The sequence below is a fragment of the Hylobates moloch genome, unplaced genomic scaffold (genome assembly GCF_009828535.3).
Source record: "Hylobates moloch isolate HMO894 unplaced genomic scaffold, HMol_V3 SCAFFOLD_11, whole genome shotgun sequence".
Taxonomy (NCBI): domain Eukaryota; kingdom Metazoa; phylum Chordata; class Mammalia; order Primates; family Hylobatidae; genus Hylobates; species Hylobates moloch.
In genome coordinates, this window is record NW_026652286.1 from 58,782,007 (window position 1) to 58,806,942 (window position 24,936).

Consider the following 24,936-nt stretch of genomic DNA (forward strand, 5'->3'; position numbering starts at 1 on the left):
ATTTGCAGAAGAGCCCCAAAAATATTAGTGGAGAACCTCCTGGCACAGTATCTGTGACATGGAAGATGCTAAGCATGTCTATCAACTGAATTCATTCAACTCTGTAAGCATCTACTGAGTGCCTCCTATGTCCAAGGTTTCCCCATGGTTGAACTGTCCAGGAAGGTGAGTGAAAGAGATAACTTTACAGGACCCCAGCAGCATATCCGCTCAGATTAGTCCATCCAGTAAGCTGGCTTCCCTTAATGTCCTCAAGATTTTATTATAGATTCATGCTAGACACGCTCTGGAAACTTGCTTCTCTGGGCCTGGGACCAAAACCTGCAGGGCCTGCAGGACATATACCTGGAGTCTAAGCAGATTAGCAGGAGGGAGAAGCACAAGGCAAAATGATACCCAGACACAGATGTAAAAAATGAGCTAGGACTAAAGTCCCAGGGCCTTGGCTATGGCTCGAGCCTGGCTCCTGAGGGCCAAGGTTCTGTCCCCAACCTGGTCTGTTTTTAAATTATATCATTCCCTGGAGAGAGCCAGGAGTGGGTGGGACATAAAGGGAGGTAGACAGAAAGAAGCTACATTTGGTGTCCAGTGGAGAAGGGTGGAGGGGCTCGGAATGGTCAGGGAAAAAGAGAGCGAGGCCATGGTCGTCTCTTTGGCAGCACAGACACAGTGTACTGTCATTGTTTCTGGATCAGTCTTTCTAACTAGACTTTGAGCTCCTCGAATACGGGCCCATATACCTTCTCTGTATCTGAACCTCCAGGGATCTCTTCCAGAGTGGATGTGTTGGAGTACTATGGCCTCCCAGGCAAGGCAGGGTGATGTGAGCATTGGCCTTGAAAGTTCCTTGTACTATACTTGGTCAACACCAACCCCTCCCCAGCTCAGCTGCCAAAAATGCCCTCACCACCCAGCCAGTGGATGTTCTGCATTTTTGCCTCATCCGTTTTGTTTCCAGAAGTAACAATGATCTTAGATACCAGAACCCCTCAAACTCCTTCATAGACATCTCTATAGCAGGAGGAGATCTGGGGATTTAGCCAGAGGCTAATACATTTCTACAAAGTTGCATGTTTTATGTATAAAAATTAACATCACTAGGCACGGTGGCTCACGCCTGTAATCCCAGGACTTTGGGAGGCCTCGATGGACAGATTACTTGAGCCCAGAAATTCAAGACCAGTCAGGGCAACATGGCAAAACCCCATCTCTGCAAAAAAATACAAAAAATTACCCAGGCATAGTGGCCCATGCCTGTCGTCCCAGCTATGGGGGAGGCTGAGGTGGGAGGATCACCTGAGCCCAGGAGATTGAGGTTGCAATAATCTGTGACTGCACTCCAGCCTGGATGACAGAGTGAGACTCTGTCTCAAAAAAAAAAATTAAGGCAACTTTGGCATTCTATAATATATATTGTTTGGTATGTAGAAATGTTTTCTTCTTAAATTTGTGAGTAAAACGGATGCTCCTGGAAGAAATGGCAGGTTTATTTTGTCACTCTACATTTATGCCCCTCATCCCCACCCCCACACTGCTGTGTACCCCCAGGGTACACATACCCAAGTGTGAAGATATTGTTCATCATAGGCTTTTACTCTTGGTGCACAATGTCCTCACTCCACAGCCTAGTCTCTCCACTACCTAACTGTCCACAGCCTACCCCTAAATTCAAGGCCCAGCTCCACTGTCACTTCCCCCAGGAAGTCAACCCTGAATCTCCTCAGGCTAAAAATCATCATTGCCTCTAGAAGAACACCCTCAGTTCTTTTCGTGTACTTTATCTATCTCTGGACAAGTTCCACCTTGTTAGTCTTTTGTGCCTTTGGCTTATTTTCCACATAACATGTCAGCTACTCGAGAAGAGAGTCTATGCCTGATTTCTCTCTGTGTCTACCATGGAAACCGGCACGATATATTTAGCAAGGACTCAACACATGCTGAACATATCTTCAGACTAATAATCACAATAATGAAGGGCAATGTCACATGGATGCCTGGTTAATGCAAACCTCTGCTCTGCGGTGTATTTGTACTTGGCTATAACAGGTCTGCGGCTTAGGAATGGGGGTAGTATGCTGCCTTCAGTGTCATAATGGCTCATTTTATAGCTGGAAATGACTCTGGTTTAGGCTGAAACGATTCACCCAACAATGATTAAATAGCAATGAAAACGGGATCATACCTTAATATTGTCTTCTGGCCAAGAGTTCAGCATTGTTGCAAGATGACCTTTGTCATGAATGGTGATGAACAGTCCACTAAAAGAAATAAAACACGTACACACAGAGAAACCAGGCAGTCAGACTAGGAACTGAGCAAAGTCCATAGTACTAGGTATTGCATTAATTAAATTTGCCCATAGACCTGGGCAAGAAAGATTCCTGCCCGAAGCCCCAGCAGTTTAGAGGGTCATCCTCTGGCTTTCTTCCGATTGCTTCTCTCCACAGGGCAAGGAGTCCATGGGGCCATGGGGTGTGCCCACAGGGAGCCTGTGCTCCCCAGAGTCTGTGCCCTTCTTTCCTTCCTCTAGACCAGTACCCAGGATGCCAGAATTCCCTGACCGAATGGCCCCAAGGCTCATTCCAGGGACTGTTCGGGCCTCTTTTCCAGGTCCCTCCTCCCATGTACAGACCACACTGCAGTAGCTGGATCCCTAGGCCTGAGTCCGTGACTGAAACTTGGACATGTGGGTGGGGATGTTCAGACACATGTACATGAGGTTCTTGCAGTGGGGGATGGAGCTGGGGATGGGAAGAGGGGTTAGTGACAGTCTTGAGCTACTCCATCATCACACACACACACACACACACGCATGTGCGAAGGCAATGGGGGTTGGCCACGAGCAGACAGATACTGGAGGGGAATCAAGCTTTGAAAGCAGGAATTATACCTTTTGGGATTTGCAAGTTTGCAGCTTTTTGCCTGAAGGCAGTCCAATCTGCAGGCAACTTGGGGCAACAGAAGACCAAAGTCTTAATAGCTTGAGGTATCAGATAATAGAGTTGGGGCTAGAAGAGAAGCCAGGAAATGAAGAGGGGGTGGGTTCTGGAAGGGAATAAGCTGCAGAAAGGATAAACTCCCCAATCTACCCAAATTATTGGCTGACCACTAAACTATGCACACACAGGGGGATTGGCAAAAAAAAAAAAAAAAAAGTACAGCTGGAATCTGAAAGAACCAAGCAGAGATTTAAGTTGTTGCTGATTAGGAGAGACAGAGTTGAGAATTTGAGTCCAGCCAAATCAACTCCCTCCTAGAACAAACATTACTCATCTGAGAAATAAAACAGAATCCAGGGTCCATAGAATCTAGGGTACATTGAAGTCCATTGTAATATTCTGCTTACTTTATATATGTAAGAAATTTTCCATAATAAAAAAATTAAAACGAAATAAAACACCAAAAAAATCACTGAACCCCAAACTGTTCTTGACCTCCACATTTCTTGCCAGGACTGTTCTTTCACTCTCCTCCCTTCCATTGCCAAACTTCCTAAAAGCATTGCCTACACTAACTGCTTCCATTTGTTCATCTCCCATTCATTTCTCAACCCACTGCAGTATGTCTTGTCTCAACATCATGCTATCAAAACTGCTCTTGCAAAGGCTACCAATGACCTTCACATTCCTAAATGCAATGAACACTCATCAGTCCCCATTTCCTTTGTCTTCTTGGTAGCATCTGACACTTTTCATCACTCCCCTACCCAACTTTTGGCTTTTGTGACTCCATTTTCTTTGAGTTTTCCTCCTACTTCTCTGCAGCTCCTTCTCAGTCTCTTATGTTGGGTAAGTCATCCTGCCATTATGCATTAAAGTTCCTCAAAAATCTGTACTATGCCACCTTTTTTCTTACTCTTATTCTTTCTATTTGTGATCTTATCAATACCCAAGGCTTTTGGCCAATGACTCTCAAATATCTATAGACCAGCGTTTCTCACCTTTGGCACTATTGACATTTTGGGTTGGATAATTCTTTGCTGTGAGGGGTGTGGTTGTCCTGCACATTGTAGCATGTTTGGCAACATCCTTAGCCTCTACTTTCCAGATACCAATAGCACCTCTCACTACATTGTGACAACCAAGAATATCTCCAGACGTTGGCAAATGTCCCCTGGAGGAAAAAAAATTATCCCTGATTTTAGAGCCACTGCACTAGACCTTTTATTTAACTGCCTACCTGATATTTCCCTGTGCATACCTCAAAGGTACTTCAAACTTAGCATGTACCAAACCAAATTTATCATCTAATCTTCTACCGTTATGACTCAAAGACAAGAAAAAACAAAGACTCAAGACAAAACTGATTCTCTTTCCTACTCCCTTTCTCAGTGAATATTTCCCCGACATAACTAATTTAACAATTCCAACCCCTTGAAATCATCCTTAATGGTCTCCTCCCTTCTTTTATACAACCCATTGCCAAGTTCTTCATTTGTACTTTCTAAATAACTCCTGGTTCAAACACTTCTTTCATCAGTAACACTACCTCCTTTATCCAGGCTTCCAATATCTGTTGCCTGAAGTGCTGCAATAACCTTGTAACATCCACTCTTGCCTCTCTCCTATTTTCTATATGCTAGTGAGAGTGATGTTCTTGAAATCAATGACACATCGTTTTACTTCTTGTGCTAAAAATAGAATAAAGACCAAAGTCCTCAACATGCCTACAGAACCTTGTCTGGCTCTTGCCAACTTCCTTACTTCATCTCGTTCCACTCCTCTTCTCACTCCACACTCTTCAGCCACACTGGTGTTTTTCCATTCCTTTATGTGCCATGTTCTTCCTACTCCAGTGCTACTTTGAAACCACCTTTGCAAAGATTATGACAGTGAGAGAAATCTAGCATGGCTGACTTCATTTTGCTTCTAGTCTCACAGGCTGGCTGTCCTCACTCATTATTGGGCAGGACCAGGCTAACCATGGGAGGAATTTAGTTTCTAATTTAACTTTGAAGCAAGTGTGATAATAGTCTCTCCATGAAACTGATGCTTTCCTTGTTCCGTTTTGGGGGCTGAAACTGCCTTTGTAAGACTAAGGAAAGGCCGCAAGATTAGGATTATGGAAAGGGCCTGACCTCTGCTAAAATGTAGCCATAGTTTCTATAATCCCTTACTGCTCAACAGCCATGTGGCTTGAGGTCACAAGATTTTTGACTTCCCTAGTTGCTCCTATAGATAACATCACTATTGTAGGACCTAAGATTGGTCTTTTGAGGTGTTTTTCAGATTTTTGCATTCTGGCAACCAACTGACCCCACCAAGACCCATGACTCATGACTCAAATGGTCCTGTGGCCCCTACCCGGAGGTGGGCTCAGTGCACAAGAACCATTTTCCACACTCTTATCATTTCATCCCCAATCAGCAGTGCCCATTCCCTAGCCTCCTGCCCACCCAATTATCCATAAAATCCCTAGCCTCTGAGTGCTCAGGAGGCTGAGCCACTCCCTCCTCTCAGTTGCCTTGTGTTAATTAAGCCCTTCCTTTAATGCAATACCATGGTCTTCGTGAATTGCTTTTGTCTGTACAGTGGGCAAGAAGAACCCATTGGGCAATTACAAGTTCACATACCATTCCTTCTGCCTAATACACATGCTTCTCCTCACTCTTTAGTTAATTCATACTCATGCTCTTGATAACTTCCAATTCAAAGTAGAGGCTCTCTCCTATATGCTCTCAAAGTACTCCATCCCTACATAAACAAACTTGTCACATTTATTTGTGTGGCTATTTGATTAATAATCCCCATCCCCCTCCTTAGACTGTGAACTTCAGAGGGCAAAGTGTGCATCTATTTTTGTTGTTATTGTTCACCACTGTATCCCTAAACTTAGTCCATAATAGATGTGCAATGCACAATTTCTGAATAAATGGAAAATGAATACATGAAAGATGATAATGATAGTTGAGGGATGAGGATGAAAAGTGTTGAATAAAGCTGAAAGAGAGTTGGAACAAAGGCAACTTGTGTGTGTGCTATGTTGTATCATGTTCAAAGGATCATGTGGGTTGTGCTATTGCCTGTGGCTTAGAGCAGGAAAATGAGAACGTGGAGATGGTAGATGACCCAGGAAAGAGGAAAACACCAGACTTTAAGAATTGGGGAGTCCAAGTCTCTATTTACCACACTGAAGTGGGGCAGGGTAGGTATTTGAATTAGCTTACTCATAAGGTTTGAGAGCAAGGTCCAGGTGAAGGGTACCAGAATATGCCATCCTAAAATGTGCCTGTTTGACCTGTAGATTATTTTGAGCTAAAGACCATCTAGAATAACTAGAGGCAGGAAAAGCTCTCAAAACAGGGCACAAGTTTTTCTTTTGTAAAGGAAATTTACTTCTATAAAGGAAATCTCCACTTGCAGAGATGGCTCCTTCTCCCTTACCAGGAAGAGGAAGACTCTTAACAACTCTTATCAATGGAGAAGGCAAACAAAGGGGTAAGATCCATGCACTATTTTAGACCTTACCAAAGCTCTGGTGTGGTTAAACACAGGATAGGTGTGAATACTTAAATTATCTGTGTACATTAACATAGGCCCTCTTTGTTGAAGATAAGAAGGAGAGGGAGGACAGACACTTAAAATGAACATTTTTACATTTAAATTTGAGCTACCAAAATTTCAAAGGACTCTTTTTGCTTTTTCTACATGCATAATTTCATGCTCTGCTCTGCAAAAATAACACCTTTTGAAATGCGTTAAGAGCTTTTAACCACTTCTCAAAGTGCTTTTCCATCTATTGCCTAAACTGCGGCTAGCTACAAAGGATTTTGAAAGGATTGCCCTGGTTGGGGATTTTGAGATGTCTAGTCCAAAGACTTTATTTTATAAATAAGGACACTAAAGTCTAGAGAGGTGAAGTCACTTGTCCAAGGTCACACAGCTCATAAGCAGCTGGGTCTACCTGAACCAGGATCCTGAGTCCGATGCACTTTCCACTAATGCAGAATATTGGTTTTCTCAAGGATCTAGTTCTTGACAGACACCTAGAGGTGGGAAGTGTACCAAACAGAAATGCACATTGGGGTCCCTAATAGTTTTCTTTGAAGTATATTGAGGAAGTAAAATGTGCGGGGCTAGGGATTATGATGATAAGCAAATGTATTGCAGGTCCCAGCCAGAACCTTGCCCATCCTTCCATTTCCTGGCAAGTACTGCATCTAAAGCAGCTCAAAGAAGATACAGTACCCCCAGGGAAGAACACCTCTTCAATGACCTCAGCAATGTATTTACATATTTAGCCTATTTTCACTCAGAAGATACCATTTTCTCCAGCAGTAACTAGTGATGGGGTTGGTTCTTATCTGTTTCCATGATGATATGGTGGTTCTGGGTCCCCACCCAAATCTCATCTTGAATTGTAATCCCCATGTGTCAAGGGAGGAACATGTAATACCCACATGCGGAGAGAAGGAGGTGAATGGATCATGGGGTCAGTTTCCCACATGCTGTTCTTGTGATAGTGAGTGAGTTCTCATGAGATCTGATGGTTTTATAAGCATCTGGCATTTCCCCTGCTTGCACTTCTCTCTCCTGCCACCTTGTGAAGAAGGTGCCTGCTTCCCCTTTGCCTTCCACCACAATCATAAGTTTCCTGAGGCCTCCCCAGCCATGTGGAACTGCAAGTCAATTAAATCTCTTTTCTTTATAAATGACCCAGTCTCTGCTATTTCTTTATAGCAGCATGAGAATGGACTGATACACATGAGATTCTGATCACCTGAGGAATGCAGACACTCACCCCTCTGCATTCCTTCTTAGTGGCTTCAGGAAGAATATTTAGGTGCCTCAGGAGGTGCTCCTACCTAGGCCTGCTTAGTTTCACCCTGAGATCTCAGACCCACAGGAGTCTCTGAGGCTGGAATGGGGATTTTCAAGTGATTTCCAATCATACAAAGCACTGACAAGTGATGAGGCTTCAAACAACTCAAGTGACGGTTCACAGAAATGTTAGAGAGAATGTAGCATAGACTAGGGGTTTAATGTACATGCTTTGCAAATGCAGGCTCGAAACCCAGCTCTATTACTTCCTAGCTACATGGCTATGAATAAGTTACTTCCCTTCCTCAAGCTTCAGTTCCTCATGTGTAAAATGGAAGAAGTGACACCACCTGCACCATACACTTATTTGTTACAATGATTAAATAAGACAATGTATCTTTAAAAAATATATTACAGTGTCTGCTGGCCCATAGTAAATACATAATAAATCGTAGCTCTTAGTGTTGCTGATCTTAGCGCAGAGGTTAAAAGTGTGGGCTCGGTAGTCAGATCTCCTGGGCTCAGATGCTGGCAAAATGTCCAGAGAGATATTTGGCTTATAGTAAGTGTTTGGTAAATGTTTGTAAATAATTATAAATTAGTGTTTTAGCGAGAATCATCCATTTCAATATGCATGTTTGTTAGGAGCCATGATGAATAGTTATATGTGTTACTGAAATAAGAAGACGGTTGTAAATAAAGTATGGCAGGTAGAAAATCTTTCATTATGTGGGTCACTGAGTTCCTACAAAATAGAAGGATCTTTGGTGATGCACAGTTGGGACTAATTTTCCATGTTCCCCGCAAAAGCTAATATTCAATGAGAAAGAGATCAAGGGAAAACATGTCACAAAAAGGCACCATTTATTTTTATTTAATGAGCTTTTTTTGAGTATCTCTGTTCCAGGGACACTGGCAGGCCCTTTATGTACATTGTCATAATGCTCTTGCAACGCTATCCAGAGGGCATCAGCATCATTTTACAGATGAGATTAAGAGGTAGATCTGTGAAGGTGGAGGTGAGATTAGAACACAGGTCTCTTAGATCCCAGAAACATGGCCCCTATAGGTGTGTGATTTGGGACTAGTCACTTCACCTCTCTGTGCCTTAGTTTTCTCATCAGTAAAATGGGGACAATGGTTTCTCCATTACAGGAATGACTGTGAGAATCAAACAAGGCAAATTTGCAAAATCTCTGCACACTCTAAAACCCTGTACACACGTGAATCTTAATATTTGTCTAACCTTGTCTAGTATGGTAAGTCTGAAGGGGTTGCTAAAGTGAGCCTCCGTGGGATCCCGCTGATGTGGTTTCCTGGCAGCTCTTTAGGGATGATTGGGGTAGTGATTTAGGTGCCAAGGAGCTCTCTGTATTCCACAGCTGGGTCTGTTTCAGTCTTCTCTCCTTCTCAAAACCCCTGGGAATGAATGATGTCCTGTGAGGCACTGCCTTTGACAGCTAATGTGACATGTTTAAAGTGGTATTATCCTGCTCTGAGGCACAATGGGAGGCAGGAAGGTGGGAAGACACAGGAAGCCGCGGGCCAGGCTCTGCAGAGGTACAGAAACATTTCCAGCTTTTGAGCAAATTATAGGCTGCCCGGGGATCCCAAGGCACTAAACATCCTGCAGTGAGTTACTGCAACCTGAATACTCATCAAGGCTAATGACTCCTCTGAGTCATTAGAACGCAACTTCTTTTGCAACTCCTAAAACTGAGAACATGGGCATCTGGAATAGAAGAAGTCATGGAAATCTTGCTTTTAATAGCCATTAACTGGAACAGGACAAAAACAAAAATAATTTTAGCTACTGATTACTTCTCCCAAGTTTTTCCTGTTTACTTCAGGGAATCAATTTTGGAACTTAAGGGATGGAAAAATATATGGTGGATATGGCATGCTGCCTACCTATGGAATCCAGGGTTTAAACAAATACATGTCTTGCTTTACATAAAATATAGTTTATTCCTGAAAAGCTGTCTGTAAATAAAATCTCTCTCTCTCTCTGTATATATATATGTTTTGAGAGACAGAGTCTCACTCTGTCACCCAGGCTGGAGTACAGTGGCATGATCTCTGCTCACTGCAACCTCTGCCTCCCGGATTCAAGTGATTCTCCTGCCTCAGCTTCCCAAGTAGCTGGGACTACAGGCATGTGCCACTATGCCCAGCTAATTTTTGTATTTTTAGTAGAGATGGGATTTCACTATATGTTGGCCAGGCTGGTCTCGAACTCCTGACCTCAAGTGATCCACCCACCTCAGCCTCCCAAAGTGCTGGGATTACAGGCATGAACCACCGTGCCTGGCCTAATATTTATATCTAAAATTATATTGTATGTGTACTCAAGAGGTTGCTGTTTAAAGGGAAGCTACAGGGAATTGCTCAGGAACATACATCACTGTACCCTGATTCATGGCTTTCACATTTGGACTTCCCTACTTTCATTTCCAAAAAAGACCACAGGTTCTCTCTTAGCTGGTGCTTGGTCATCAGGGCCCACTGACCAAACGAGTGGTCAGAGAAGGGGCATGGCTTCTGCTGCATGGAGCTTTGGGTTAAGTATGCAGAGAGGGAAGGGAATGGTCATTTAACAAAAATTGCACTGAGTACCTGATCTATTCCTTCAAATACTTATTTCATTTGGTCTGAAAGGCATATTTGTTATGGGCTGTTCATCCTGGAACAGGGTTGAAACTTCTTTCTGTCCATTCGTGGAAGCAATTCATTCTGTTCTCTAAATATATTCTATTCTCTCTTGCAGGCACAAGGCAGGCTGCCCTTCCATGATTTGTTGAAATAAAGCACAGCCCGGTGACCTGCTTTGGCTAATGAAATGCAACATGACACCTCTGGGTGGGAGTGTTTCAGAGTCAGTGTGATTTACTATCTTCTCTTTTTCTTTTTGCCACATAACCTGTAGAGTTCCAGATAAGACTACTTCATTAGCCTGCATCCGGTGTGAGGGTGACATAGAGCACAGTCCCTAGATGTGGGGGTCAGAGGCGCATGGTGCAGAGCACAGAATAAACTGTGCTTTAGGCATTGATATTTTAGGGTTGTTTGTTCCTCAGCATAATATGGCTAGGAAACATTTTGTTTGTTCCATAGATGCTCAGTTCCAGTTTAATCAGAGCTTCAACCTGTCGACATGTTGGAGCTCTGATTCAAGTGGAAGGGAGGAAACCCCCTTTTTGAGGGACTTTGCACTGCTTTTCATCTCAGCAGCCACTGTTCTTTCAACAGACCTCTGGCAATGAGAGCAAAGGAAAAAAATTCCTTGTGGGAAATGATGCTATGACACTGGGAGGTAGTAATTGATATTTAGGAAATTATATCTCTGATGCATATCTCTTCCCACTAGACTCATGTTCCCTGAGGGCAGGATGACATTTGTTCCCAGGGCCTAGTGTAGCACCAGGCACACGGCAGGTACTCTATAAGCGATGTATGTGTTAGGTATGGTGGCTTGTTCAGAATATGGGTGCTGGAAGGAGGCGGAGCTGGACCTTTATTTTGACAGTTGTAAACTAGGCATATAATAATGTTTACTTCGAAGTATTTCTATGAAGATTAAATAAAAGAATATATATCAGGAACATGGCCTAGGGCTTGGCATGTGGTAAATTCTCCAAAAGCGGTAGCTGATATTGGTTACTTATGGTAGAGAGTGGAAAAATACCCAAACCTTTTCTGAGTGAGAAAAATTTCCAGCCATTTGAGTTATATCCCTCAGGAAAATATGTTGAAATTTGAAGTTGTGAAGGCTGTCCCATCCCCAAATATGCCATCTCATTAATTGATTATTTAGAGTTGAAAACACTTGGAGAAATTGTAGTTTCGGAAAGGGAGAGCTGACCTGTCTTTTCCTGCATGCAGCCTATGATAAAGATTCCTCTGGGAGGGGGAACCTCTCCATACCAGGGGAGAAAATGCTCTTATCATGAGAGACTTGGAAATGGAGGCTGGGATCGACTTGAATAAACATACTTAACAAAGTAACACTTATCATCATCCACCTGTTTTACATTCCCCATATATCTTCCAGTGACTCCCCTAGGAAATTTACTACGCCCAGCCAGATTTTCTTTGTCCTGTCATTTCTTCTCGAATTTATCATTCTTCGTCCAAAAGGCACAAAAGCATCTTGCTTTGGCCACTTCTACAGACTTCACTCTCTTAAGATCTTCATGTATATGTAAAACTAACACAATTTGTATATTTTTCTCTTGTTTATCTGCCTGGTGTCAATTTGACTTCTAGAACCAGCTGAAGAGCCCACTAAAAGCTATAAGGGGGTGGTGGAGGTGATCTCCAGCTCCCCACAAATTCTACTGTCGGGTGCCTGTGACCCTATTTGGAATAGGGTCTTTGCAGACGTGGTCAAGTTAAGATGAAGTTAGTGTGGGCCCTAATATAAAAGCACTAGTATCCTTATAAGAACAGGAGAAGACAGGGACATGCAGGGAGAAATACCCATGGGATGATAGAAACAGAGATTGGAGTGATGCATCCAGAGGCCAGGAATGCCAAGGATTGCCAGCAAATAACAGAAGCTAGCAGGGGCAGCAAGGAGTGTCCCCCACAGGTGTCAGAGGGAGCATGACCTGCTGACACCTGATTTTGGACTTCTTGCCACTGGAACTATGAGAGAATAAATTTCTGTTGTTTTAAGCCATCCAATTTGTAGTATTTTGTTACATACAGTAGCCCTAGGAAGCAAAGATGCCAACCATCCAATTTTTGTGTAGTAGCTATGAGTAGTGGTGATATCACAATTCCTTCCCTGTACATTTCTTAAAGCTCAAAGTCTGTTGGAATTTCATCAGGGCAAGTGTAAGTGAAGTTTCCTCCATCCGACAAAGGCATGCAAATTATATCACTATCTTCAGTTTCCATCAGGAGCCAGAAAAATCCTCCTGAATGTTTGAATTCAGTTACACGAGAGAGAAAGAAAAACAAAGATAATGTTCACTTAGGAGAATGTTATTTCTTGAGAAAAAGACTCTTAACCCTTATCTTGGCCTGTAGAAGAGTGATTCTTGGAAATTTCCTAAAATAGAATTGAAAAAAAGAACCCTCAGCAGCACCCACTCAAGTAGACAATGTTCATTTAGGCTTCTTGGCACCGAGTCCAACAATAAAGGGCTTAATTAAAACAGTCAGTGACATTAGGCAAACCACTGCAGCTGGGCTCAGGAGGAGGGATACGCACTTTCAACTCTAACAAAGGCTCGCTGTTGCCAACGGAACCACCATTCCACACATTTTTTGGCAGGAAGGGAACCTGTCCTCTGAGGACCTGCAAGAGGCTATTTTTAGCGCTCAGCAGCAGTCTCCCAGAGTCAACAGTACAGCAAGAAAACATAGGTAGGTCTAAGAAGCCCAGGAAGCAGATCTAAGAAATCCTCGAAGGCTCTGTAGGCCTGGGGGGCAGAACTGGAGAGACCCAAGTGAGGTAACTGTCCACGCCTTGGAAGAGCTTTAAAATCACACTTTCCACTGCTTTCTGTGGAACGTTCTCAGGGAAGTGTGACTGCAGTGCAGGATGGGGTGGCCACAGACAACTGAACATGTTAGTGGTGGGTCACTCATAATCCTTCTTTGGTGTTATTTCCTATCCTGAAGAATATTTTGATTATTTGAACCCACTGAACAACCATAGCTAACTTCCTGTACCTTGGAAAGCTCATCCTGTTCACCTCTGAGGTGGGAAGTTACAGAGGGAGTGGCTATGTCCCCCTCCCAGCCCCATGGAGGCCCCCTTTCCTTCTGACCTTCCCAGATAACCAGTGGATGTGGAGTGCTCCTGATTTTACAGCCCAGGTGTAAAGGTGTGGACCCTGACATCTGTCCATGTGACTCCATCAGTGGGACCTCCCTGGAATGGATGGGGGTTCCTCAGTTTCCCACACTTGAGATTAACAAGTGCTTAGGCCCTGTGCTGACTTCATGCATTCTGCTTTGTGCCAGGCACTGTGCTGAGTACATGGAAAACAAGTATGAGCAAGACTTTATCTCTGATCCAGAGGGGTTTTCTGATGCAGTCAGATCAGAAACAAACAAACAAACAAAAAAAACCCCCAAAAACCTTACAATAGGGTATAACAGAAATATTATTTGAAGACCGAGGAGAATTAGAGAACAAGCGGGCCCAGAATGGCTAGTTCACAGAGTGAGAGAGCTGCAGAGCTGGGCCTGGAGTCCCTTCTAGGGCCCCTTGGCCCTCCTCTTTCTCTGCCTCCCCCTTGTTCCTGCAGGATGATTTTCCTCCAGTAGACTCAAAGCTCAGAAGGGCAGGAACTGTATCCTCCACTTCCATTGATTGCATGGGTCCCCTAATGCAGCCCTGCAAATGTAGCATCTACTTCAGAAAGGGATTTCTGCATAGATGGTCAATTCCTTTCTCTGAATGTGGGAATGGAGCATTTAGAACAAGAGCAATGTAAGTTTTTCTACGACTATATCTAACTATGTGAGTTTGGGAAAGTTACCAGACCTCTCTGAGCCTGTTCCTCAGTTGGTAAGATGAAGAAGGTAGATCAGATAACTTCCAAAACTCTAGAGTTCCATGACTATAATCTAGCAAGGCACACAGTTACCTGTGACTCGGCGCTAGCCCAGATCCAACCCTTATTTATTGTGCAACTTTGGAAAATTATTTAACTCCACCAAATCTCCATTGCTAATTATTAAAATGGAGCTGTGGCCGGGCGTAGTGGCTCACGCCTGTAATCCCAGCACTTTGGGAGGCCTAGGAGGGCAGATCATGACGTCAGGAGATTGAGACCATCCTGGCTAACACGGTGAAACCCCATCTCCACTAAAAAATCCAAAAAAATTAGCCGGGCGTGGTGGCGGGCGCCTGTAGTCCCAGCTACTTCGGAGGCTGAGGCAGAAGAATGGCGTGAACCCAGGAGGCGGAGCTTGCAGTGAGCTGAGATTGCACCACTGCACTCCAGCCTGGGCGACAGAGTGAGACTCCGTCTCAAACAATAAAATAATAATAATAATAAAATGGAGCTGTAATCATTAAATCTATCTCACTAAGCTGGTATGAGCATTAAATAAAATAATACATGTATAAAGTCAGTCGTAAAGGAGCCACTCTATAAATTTTCAGGTGGAATTTAAGAAACGTTTGTCAAAGGTATAAATGTCACTGCCTCTCCAAGAGACACAGAATTTCATGCTATGGTTCATGGACAGGGCAGCCACATACTTTGGTTCCCGTGTCTTGACACAATTATTAACACAATTATTTATTTTTCTTCTCACTCTCAAAAACTCACTGATCTGTAGATCCAGTCTACTAATTTCAAAACTACATTTGCTAGGTGCCTACTGTAGAAAGTCAAGCTTATTCTCTCAGTGGCATTATTTTGAGTCCTTTCCCTGTGTAGTCATTAATTAAAATCCTGGTAATAACACAAAGCCTCTATGAAGTGGCTTACAGTTGGCCATCCATATCCATAGGTTCTACATCTTGGATTCAACCTACTGTGGACTGAAAATATTAGGAAAAAAGGCTGGGCATGATGACTCATACCCGTAACCCCAGCACTTTGGGAGGCCGAAGTTGGTAGATCGCCTGAGTTCAGTAGTTTGAGACAAGCCCGGCCAACATGGCAAAACCCCATCTCTACTAAAAATACAAAAATTAGCTGGGTGTGGTGGCACATGCCTGTAGTCCCAGCTACTCGGGAGGCTGAGGCAGAAGAATTGCTTGAACTCGGGAGGCGGAGGTTGCCGTGAGCCGAGACTGCGTCATTGCACTCCAGCCTGGGTGACAGAAAGAGACTCTGTCACAAACAAACAAACAGATTAAGAAAAAAAGGCCAATTTGAAAAAAAGCAATGATAAAAAATAACACAAATTAAAAATGTAGTGTAATGACTATTTCTTTCTTTCTTTTTTTTTTTTTTTTACATTAAGTTCTAGGATATATGTGCAGAATGTATTGTTACATAGGTATACATGTGCCATGGTGGTTTGCTGCACCTATCAACCTGTCATCTAGGTTTTAAGCCCCACATGCATTAGGTATTTGTCCTAATGCTATCCCTTCCCTTGCCCCGCTCCCTCCTCGACCCACCAACAGGCCCCAGTGTATGTTATTCCCCTCCCTGTGTCCATGTATTCTCACTGTTCAACTCCCGCATATGAGCAAGAACATGTGGAGTTTGGTTTTCTGTTTCTGTGTTAGTTTGCTGAGAATGATGGGTTCCAGCTTCATCCATGTCCCTGCAAAGGACATAATCTCATTCTTTTTTATGGCTGCATAGTATTCCATGGTGTATATGTGCCACATTTTCTTTATCCAGTCTATCATTGATGGGCATTTGGGTTGGTTCCAAGTCTTGTAACAACTATTTACAGAGATTTTACATTGTGTTAGGTATTGTAAGTAATCTAGAGATGATTTAAAGTATATTGTAGGATATGTATGTTATATGCAAATACTATACCATTTTATATCAGGGATTTGAGCATCCATGGATTTTGGTATCCAGTGGGGAAGAGGGTCTGGGAGGTTGACTATATATCACCCACAGTCTTTTGCTCTTCATGACTTTTTGGTAGTCTACAATTCACTCTTTGCCAAACTCTATGGAGGGAGACTTAAAGGTGTTAAACCAGCAAACCTCAGGCCTGGTCTTGGCTCCTTGAAGACCTGATCTTTGGACTGAGTCATGTCATTATTGCGTTAGTTGCCATATGTAAAAAGTAAGAAAGAAAAAAAAAAGAAGCCAACATTTATTTAGCTCCTATTGGGAACATTTTATAAATGCTACACCATTTACTTAACTGCCACAAGTCTGGGAGGTATATGTTGTTGTTCTCATTTACACCTGAGATTAACGAAGCTCAATAAGATGAGGTAATACCACTGAGGTAAGTTGTCAAAGTAGTAAGGGAAAGCAGGTAAGAAACCATTGTGCCTTCTTGCCTTTCTTGTTGGAGTTTCAGGTAATGATTGTAAAACACTAAGCCCTGTAGAAGACAGGCTTCTATTAACATAGAGAAAAACTGAAATAGGTTTCTAATTGTTTGTACTCTTTTTTTCTTCCTGGAATTTGCAAATCTCAGATATTGCTCTATCCTCTTTGTTGATTATGAGATTTTTTTTTTGGCAGAAAATAATTGTTCGAGTTGAGTTCCAAGGGTTGAAAGAGTTTCTCCATCTGTTCTCCTTGAAAAAGAAGAATCCTGATAAGGTGTGCAAATAGCTGAAGAAGTATATGTGCAATTTTCACTAAAAATCATGAGTACATGGAAAAGCTGATGAAGAAGGCCTTGAACCTCCATCACATCATTAGCTGACTGAACATTTTATAATCAGGAGGGGGAAAAAAGGCCGAATAGAAGGAAATTTCAGCTGAAATTGACACCTCTGTCCAAATAGAAAATCACTTCAGAATCTAAAAATTCTAATTCCGCAAGTCACAGATGCTTCTAGTTAGAACAGAGAAAGTTAATGTAGTTTCAGCTGTTACCTAGAATATTAAAATGTGCCAAGAAGCTCAGAGAGAGTTGGTACAAAGAAGTTTCTTTTTCTACTAAAATATTTACTCCTTCAGAAATAATAATCAGAGGCTTTAGGCCCCTTTCCCTGAAAAGTCACACTTAACACTCTTCACTTTCCTTTATGGCTGTGAACATGGCACAGACCCACACCTGCCTCCACTTTATAAAACAAACACCTTCCTGACGTCTAGAAGGCCTCTAGTGAATCTGGGTCTCTGGGCAGTAAGTTGTTTGGAATGTGCCTCTGTTCTAATACAAACATTTGATATCCAAAGCAAATAATCATCAAACCTGCGATTCTGAAATTACCGTCCCCCTGACTCAGAGGCGCAGCCAATGAGTCATTATTTACATGTAAGTACAAGATAGGGAGAGAAAAACATCCTATCTGCTTGTTTTTTCAAAGCAGGTTTGAGAAGTAGTCACACATTTTTTTCCACTGAATCATAAATCTGCAGCCTCAGTTTAAGAAATAGGCTAGGAGCTCAGAACCCTATGAAGATACACTAAGATAATAGTCCCCTAAACCAAGAACAAGCTGAAATTGTAAAAGCTCAAATCCATTTTATACTAGCATTTATGAGGCAATTCTATGGGCAGGCATCTGAGTCCTATCCTGAAGTAATTTGTGAGTGGAAGACCCCGCCCACTTTAATTTACCAGATAAACATTTCTGGAGCTATCATCGCATATTAGTCATGAAAGCTGGAATTTAATAAGAGAGAACAGAATGCAGTTTTCAAAGTGCAAAAAGTTCACTGGGAAAACATATGCTTCAACTTCAGGGACCATGATCCCTGGAAGCAAATGTAAGAGACAGCTAAGTGCCTGGAATTAGATGTCTGAAAGGACTATTCATCAGATGCAATTAAGCAGGGGGAAGGGGAGAAGCACACATTTGATCTAATGTGTTGTTTTGGCTAAGTTCAGCCTCCAAACTACAAATCCCTTGAAAGGAAGGAATCTCAGAACATTCAAGATCAGGAATGTTAAAGGCCAAAAAAGTATTTGCTTTGAAATGACTGAGAAAAGATGTGTGTGTCTCTCTGGTCAGGGATAAGTTCCAGGGAGACCCACTCCAATTTGCAAAACATTGATGTTATTGAGAAGCTTAAGAGCAGAAGTTCAGACTTAGACCCGAATTCTAGGTCATCTGGTTAGTAGTGACCTTGACAAATGACTACAGTTGAGCCTCAGTTTTCTCATCTGTAAAATAGGGGTAATGAAATGTTTCCAATAAAGTAGTGACAATTAAAGATAATATATGAAAAGTAGTGAGCACAATGCCTGATACATTTGGATTAAAATACTTAATTCTTTGAAGAAAAGTTTCTAACAGAAACTTTTGATGTTGACAGAAAACCATCAAACCACATCAGCAAGGGAGGAAAAAAGGAACAGAGGATCCACAAAACAACCAGGAAACCATTAACAAAATGGCAGTAGTGAGTCCTTACTTATCAATAATTACTTTGAATGTAAATTAATTAAATTCTCCTATCAAAAGGCTAAAGTGGCTGAATGGTTAAAAAAAAAAAAAAAAAAGACCCACATATTTTGCCTACAAGAGATTCAGTTCACCTTTAAGAACACACAGAGGCCGGGCACAGAGGCTCACTCCTGTAATCCCAGCACTTGGGGAGGCCAAGGTGGGTGGATCACCTGAGGTCAGGAGTTCAAGACCAGCTTGACCAACATGGTGGACCCCATCTCTACTAAAATACAAAAATTATCCAGGCGTGGTGGCAGGTGTGTATAATCTCAGTTACCGAGGGAGACCAAGGTAAGAGAATTGCTTGAACCCAGGAGGCAGAGGTTGCAGTGAGCTGAGATCGTGCCATTGCACTCCAGCCTGGGCAACAAGGGCAAACTCTGTCTCAAAAAAACAGAAACTGAAAGTGGAGGGATGAAAAAAGATATTCCATGCAAATGTAAACCAAAGAAGAACAGGGGTTAGTTATATCAGACAGAATAGAAATTAAGTCAAAAACTGTAAAAAAGAGACAAGATCATTATGTAATGATAAAGGAGTCAGTTCATCAAGAGGGTATAACTTCTATAAATATATTTGCAGCTAACCTTGGAGAACTTAAATATGTAAAGCAAATATTAAAATATCTGAAGGATGAGATAGACTGCAATACAATAATAGCAGAAGACCTCAATATCCAACTTTCAATAATAGACAGATCAGACAGACAGAAAATAAATAAGAAAACATTCGACTTGAACTACACTTTGAACAAAATGGATCTACAGACATATACAGAACATTTCTTTCAACAGCAACAGGATATACATTCTTCTCCAATGCACAAAGAACATTTTCCTGGATAGATCATATGTTAGGCCACAAAACAGGTCTTAACAAATTTAAGGATGTTGAAATCCTATCTATGGAAAGTATCTTTTCTAATCACTATGATATAAAACTAGAAATCAGTAACAGGAGGAATTTTGGAAAATTCAAATACGTGGAAATTAAACAACATACTCTGAACAACCCTTAGGTCAAAGAAGAAATTAAAGGGAAATTTAAAAATATCTTGAGATAAATGAAACTGGAAACATAGCATAATGTAACTTATGAGATGCAACAAAAGCAATTCTAAGAGGAAAGTTTATAGCAATAAACTCCTACATCAAAAAAGAAGAAAGGGCCCTGGCGTGGTGGCTTACGCCTGTAACCCCAGCATTTTGGGAGGCCAAGGTAGGTGGATCACCTGAGATCAGGAGATCCAGACCAGCCTGGCCAACATGGCAAAACCCCATCTCTACTAAAAAATTAGCCGGGCATGGTTCAGGTGCCTGTAATCCTGGCTACTCAGGAGGCTGAAGTGGGCGAATTGTTTGAACCCAGGAGGCAGAGGTTGCAGTGAGCTGATATCGCATCACTGCACTACAGCCTGGGTGACAGAGCAAGACGGGGTCTCCAAAAAAAAAAAAAAAAAGACTCACAAACAAGTAACCTAATCTTATACCTCAAGGAACTAGAAAAAGAACAAACTGAGCCCAAAGTTGGCATAAGGAAGGAAAACAAAGATCAGAAGTAAATAAAGACTAGAAAAATAATAGAAAAGATCAACAAAACTAACAGTGGGTTTTTTGAAAAGATAAGCAAAATTGACAAACCCTTAGCTATACTGTGAAAAAAAGAGAGAGGACTCAAAATCAGAAATGAAAGAGAAGACATTACAACTGATACTACAGAAATACAAAAGATCATAAAAGACTGTTATGAACAATTATATATCAAAGAATTGGATAATCTACAAGAAATGGATGAATTCTTGGCAACATAGTACCTGCCAAGACTGAATCATGAAGAAATAGAAAATATGAACAGATCTAAGAGTGAGTAAGGAGATTGAATCAGTGATCAAAAGTCATCCATCAAAGAAAAACCCAGGACCAGATAGCTTCACTGTTGAATTCTACCAAATATTTAAGGAAGAGCTAATACCAGTCTTTCTCAAATTCTTCCAAAAAGAGGAGGAAATACTTCCAAACTCATTTACAAGGCCATCAGTACTTTGATACTAAAGCCAGACAAGGACACTACAAAGAAAAGAAGACTACAGGCTAATATCCTTGATGAACACAGATATAAAAATCTTCAAAAAAATACAGTCACAATGGATACATGTTTTGGAAAATGCATCATTAGACAATTTCATCATTGTGTGAACACCATAAAGCACACTTACATAAGCCTAGATGGTATAGCCTATTACACACCTAGGCTACATGGTATAGCCGATTACACACCTAGGCTATGTGGTATAGCCTATTACACACCTAGGCTACGTGGTATAGCCTATTACACACCTAGGCTATGTGGTATAGCCTATTGCTCCTAGGCTACAAACATGTACATCATGTTACTGTACTGACTACTGTACATAATTGTAACAAAATAGCAAATATTTGTGTATCTGAACACCCAAACATTAAAAAAGTATGGTAAAAATTAGATATATGTATATATATATATAAAATGGTGCACCTATATAGGACACCTACAATGAATGAAATTTGCAGAACTGGAAGTTGCTCTGGGTGAGTCAGTAAGTGAGAGGTGACTTCACATTCACTCGAATGTGAAGGCCTAGGACATTACTGTATACTAATGTAGACTTTATAACACTGTATACTTAGGCTACACTAAATTTTTTTCAAAAAAATTTTCTTTAATAATAAATTAACCTTAGCTTACTGTAACTTTTCTACTTTATACACTTTTAAGTTAATTTTTTTCTTTTTGACTCTTTTTAAATAACACAGCTTAGGCTGGGCGAGGTGGCTCACGCCTATAATCCCAGCACTGTGGGAAGCTGAGGCTCACAGATCACCTGAGGTCAGGCGTTCGAGACCAGCCTGGCCAACATGGCAAAACCCCTCCTCTACTAAAAATACAAAAATTAGTGGGGCAGGGTGGCGCATGCCTGTAATCCCAGCTACTTGGGAGACTGAGGCAGGAGAATTGCTTGAACCCAGGAGGTGGATGTTGCAGTGAGCCAAGATCATGCCATTGCACTCCAGCCTGGGCAACAGAGCAAGACTCCATCTCAAAAAAAAAATAGTAATAACACTTAGCTTAAAGCACACACTGTACAACTGTGCAAATATATTTTCATTCCTTATATCCCTATTCCTTAGGGATATAAGGTGAGAATAGTTGAGTGGACTTCCACTTGGGTTTGCTCTCTGATGCTTTGTGTTTTCCCAGGGTAATGTTTAAGAAAATATGGCCCATCTGTTACTTGTGTGGAGAACAAGCTTCCTGCAGGAGAATAAGTTGTAAGTAGTTTTAAAATGGAGAGTCTTGGGCCCTACTCCTGACACAATGAATCAGAATTGGCAAGAGAGCTGGAGTCTGTAATTTTTCCTAAGTGGATTCTTAACGAAGGTTTAAAACCACTGGCCTAGGTAGAGGTTTACTCTCAAATGCTGCCCTCTCAGTTTAATAATCGAAATCATTTACCTATTTATCTTAATTATTTTAGCCAGCGTTTTACCTGTATTTGTTCTGCTATTACTTGAATTCAAGCTTCGTGCATCTTTGTCTAGTAAAAGGTAATTTTCTCTGCTCTTTACTACTTCTTACCTCCACTCCCACCCCTTACAATCCAAGGAGGTTCACTCTAGCTTCATCTATTCTTCCAGTTAGTAAAAATGTTACCATGACATCACATCTATGTCATCCACTTGGCTGCACATGAGAAGCACAGATTGGCTTATCCAGAGTCCATCTTGCAGCAGCAGGCCAGGGCAATCTATGGAACCTCATTTGTGATGAGGATTGGACATTGTTAATAATTTTGCAAAACCAAGGATTCTGGAAGTGTAGGACATAATCTCATTTCACTCTAGCTATTGATTTCTCCCCAACTGATAGGCTGGATTTGGGGATAAAGTTATTTTGCAAATAATGGATAAAGTCTATCCTTTATCCTGGTAACAGAAACTTTTTGAAACTACTTTTATCTCCCCATCCTAGCATTTAAATCCAATTAAGTTTCAGAAACATACTGAGTGCCCACTAAGTCCTACACAAGTCTTCTTGCTGAAGATCCTTAATGGAATTTTTTCACTTTTTACATTCATGTTTTAAAAATTTAACACGCAATGCATTTTAAACAAAGTTATAGAGTTAGAGCTCTGTCTTTAAGTAAGGAGCCATGGATAATAGAAGCTCACTCCTCTAGGATTCTATTGGAAGTCATCAGAAAAATAAAATTTCTTCTATCTATCCACTACTCCTTCCATCCATCCTTCCTTCCATCTGACAAGAACTGCGTGGAAGGCCCTGTGCTAGCTGCTGGATATAAAATGATGGGCAAACAAATTTGTCTCCTAACCATTGGAAGTTCATAGTTTAGTAGCAGAAGGAGTCCTGGAGGCAAATAGAAACTCCAACCCTAGGTTCAGCTATATCTCTATTTGTACAGGTTTGGGAAGTCAGTGAATTTCCTGAATTGTCTATTTCTTTGTGTGGAAGGGGACTGCCTTGTCCGTTGCACAGGGCAGTTGGCAGGATTGTATTTGAGTTCACCCTAACAGTTCGAAGTGCTACATAAATATAATAATTGTAAATTAAGTTTGATTCAAATAGTGGAGGGAATAACTATCACTGTGCACAATGGAGAGGAGTAAAAACTTTTGAAATAAGAGGCAGGAGGCCTGAGTTCTAGTCCTGTCATTTCCACTGATTTGTGCCCATGCCCTGCCCATGGGGCAGGGAGTCATTTTTCCCCTTGGCCTTGATTTGAGCTGATTGATTTATAGCTTCATGAATCTCTCAGTGTATGCTACTAGGAAAGGCAAACCTGCAGAAATGCAGAGCTCAAGGGTCTCTTAAAAGCTAATCAATTCCATCTGTTCCCATGTCAGGCCTGCTGCAGAGATCTTTCTTTTCAAAGGCCTCTTAGGAGGCAATTTCTCAGCCTGTCTTGGAACCCAGTGCAGGGAGTTGTCTAGGAGTGTTCAGGAGTGGGCTGCAGGGGGCACACAGGTAACATCTGTGTTGGCTGGGGTGCTCCACAAGCTGTGCAGGGAGGTTTCAAAATGTGGAGGCCATTAAACATCCTGACACCTACTTAAGGGGGCATCATGGGAGCAGGAGCTCCATGAAGTGTTTGGTGTGTACTTAAAAGGCTCTGCCTGTGCAGGTCTGAAGAACCTGCCCAAGGTGCAAGCCCTGGCTTTCTTGCTGAGGCTCTTTAACATGGCACCTTGATGTGGCATGGAAATTCACAAACCCATTTCACCCCATCTCGAGCCCTGAGACTGATGCACATGGACTCTTGCAGATACCTGTTGCTGATCTCATTTGCTTTAGGAATGGGTTTGCTTTCTTTTTATTATTATTATTATTATTATACTTTAAGTTTTAGGGTACATGTGCACAATGTGCAGGTTTGTTACATATGTATACAAGTGCCATGTTGGTGTACTGCACCCATTAACTCGTCATTTAGCATTAGGTATCTCTCCTAATGCTATCCCTCCCCCCTCCCCCCACCCCACAACAGTCCCCGGAGTGTGATGTTCCCTTTCCTGTGTCCATGTGTTCTCATTGTTCAATTCCCACCTATGAGTGAGAACATGCAGTGTTTGGTTTTTTGTCCTTGTGATAGTTTACTGAGAATTATGGTTTCAAGTTTCATCCATGTCCCTACAAAGGACATGAACTCATCATGTTTTATGGCTGCATAGTATTCCATGGTGTATATGTGCCACATTTTCTTAATCCAGTCTATCGTTGTTGGACATTTGGGTTGGTTCCAAGTCTTTGCTATTGTGAATAGTGCTGCAATAAACATACGTGTGCATGTGTCTTTATAGCAGCATGATTTATAGTCCTTTGGGTATATACCCAGTAATGGGATGGCTGGGTCAAATGGTATTTCTAGTTCTAGATCCCTAAGGAATCGCCACACTGACTTCCACAATGGTTGAACTAGTTTACAGACCCACCAACAGTGTAAAAGTGTTCCTATTTTTCCACATCCTCTCCAACACCTGTTGTTTCCTGACTTTTTAATGATCACCATTCTAACTGGTGTGAGATGGTATCTCACTGTGGTTTTGATTTGCATTTCTCTGATGGCCAGTGATGATGAGCATTTTTGCATGTGTTTTT

At 41.8% G+C, this 24,936-nt stretch overlaps 1 protein-coding gene across 4 annotated transcripts in view; it reads right to left on the minus strand.

The window, feature by feature from the left end:
* ME3 (malic enzyme 3) overlaps positions 1-24,936 on the minus strand; it is a 240,380-nt gene that overhangs the window by 77,791 nt on the left and 137,653 nt on the right. For all 4 annotated transcript variants that reach the window (XM_058446557.1, XM_032167107.2, XM_058446555.1 and 1 more), the window contains exon 5: positions 2,183-2,258. In XM_058446557.1, the coding sequence (XP_058302540.1) occupies positions 2,183-2,258 (76 nt within the window). The remainder of the gene's footprint in view (positions 1-2,182; positions 2,259-24,936) is intronic.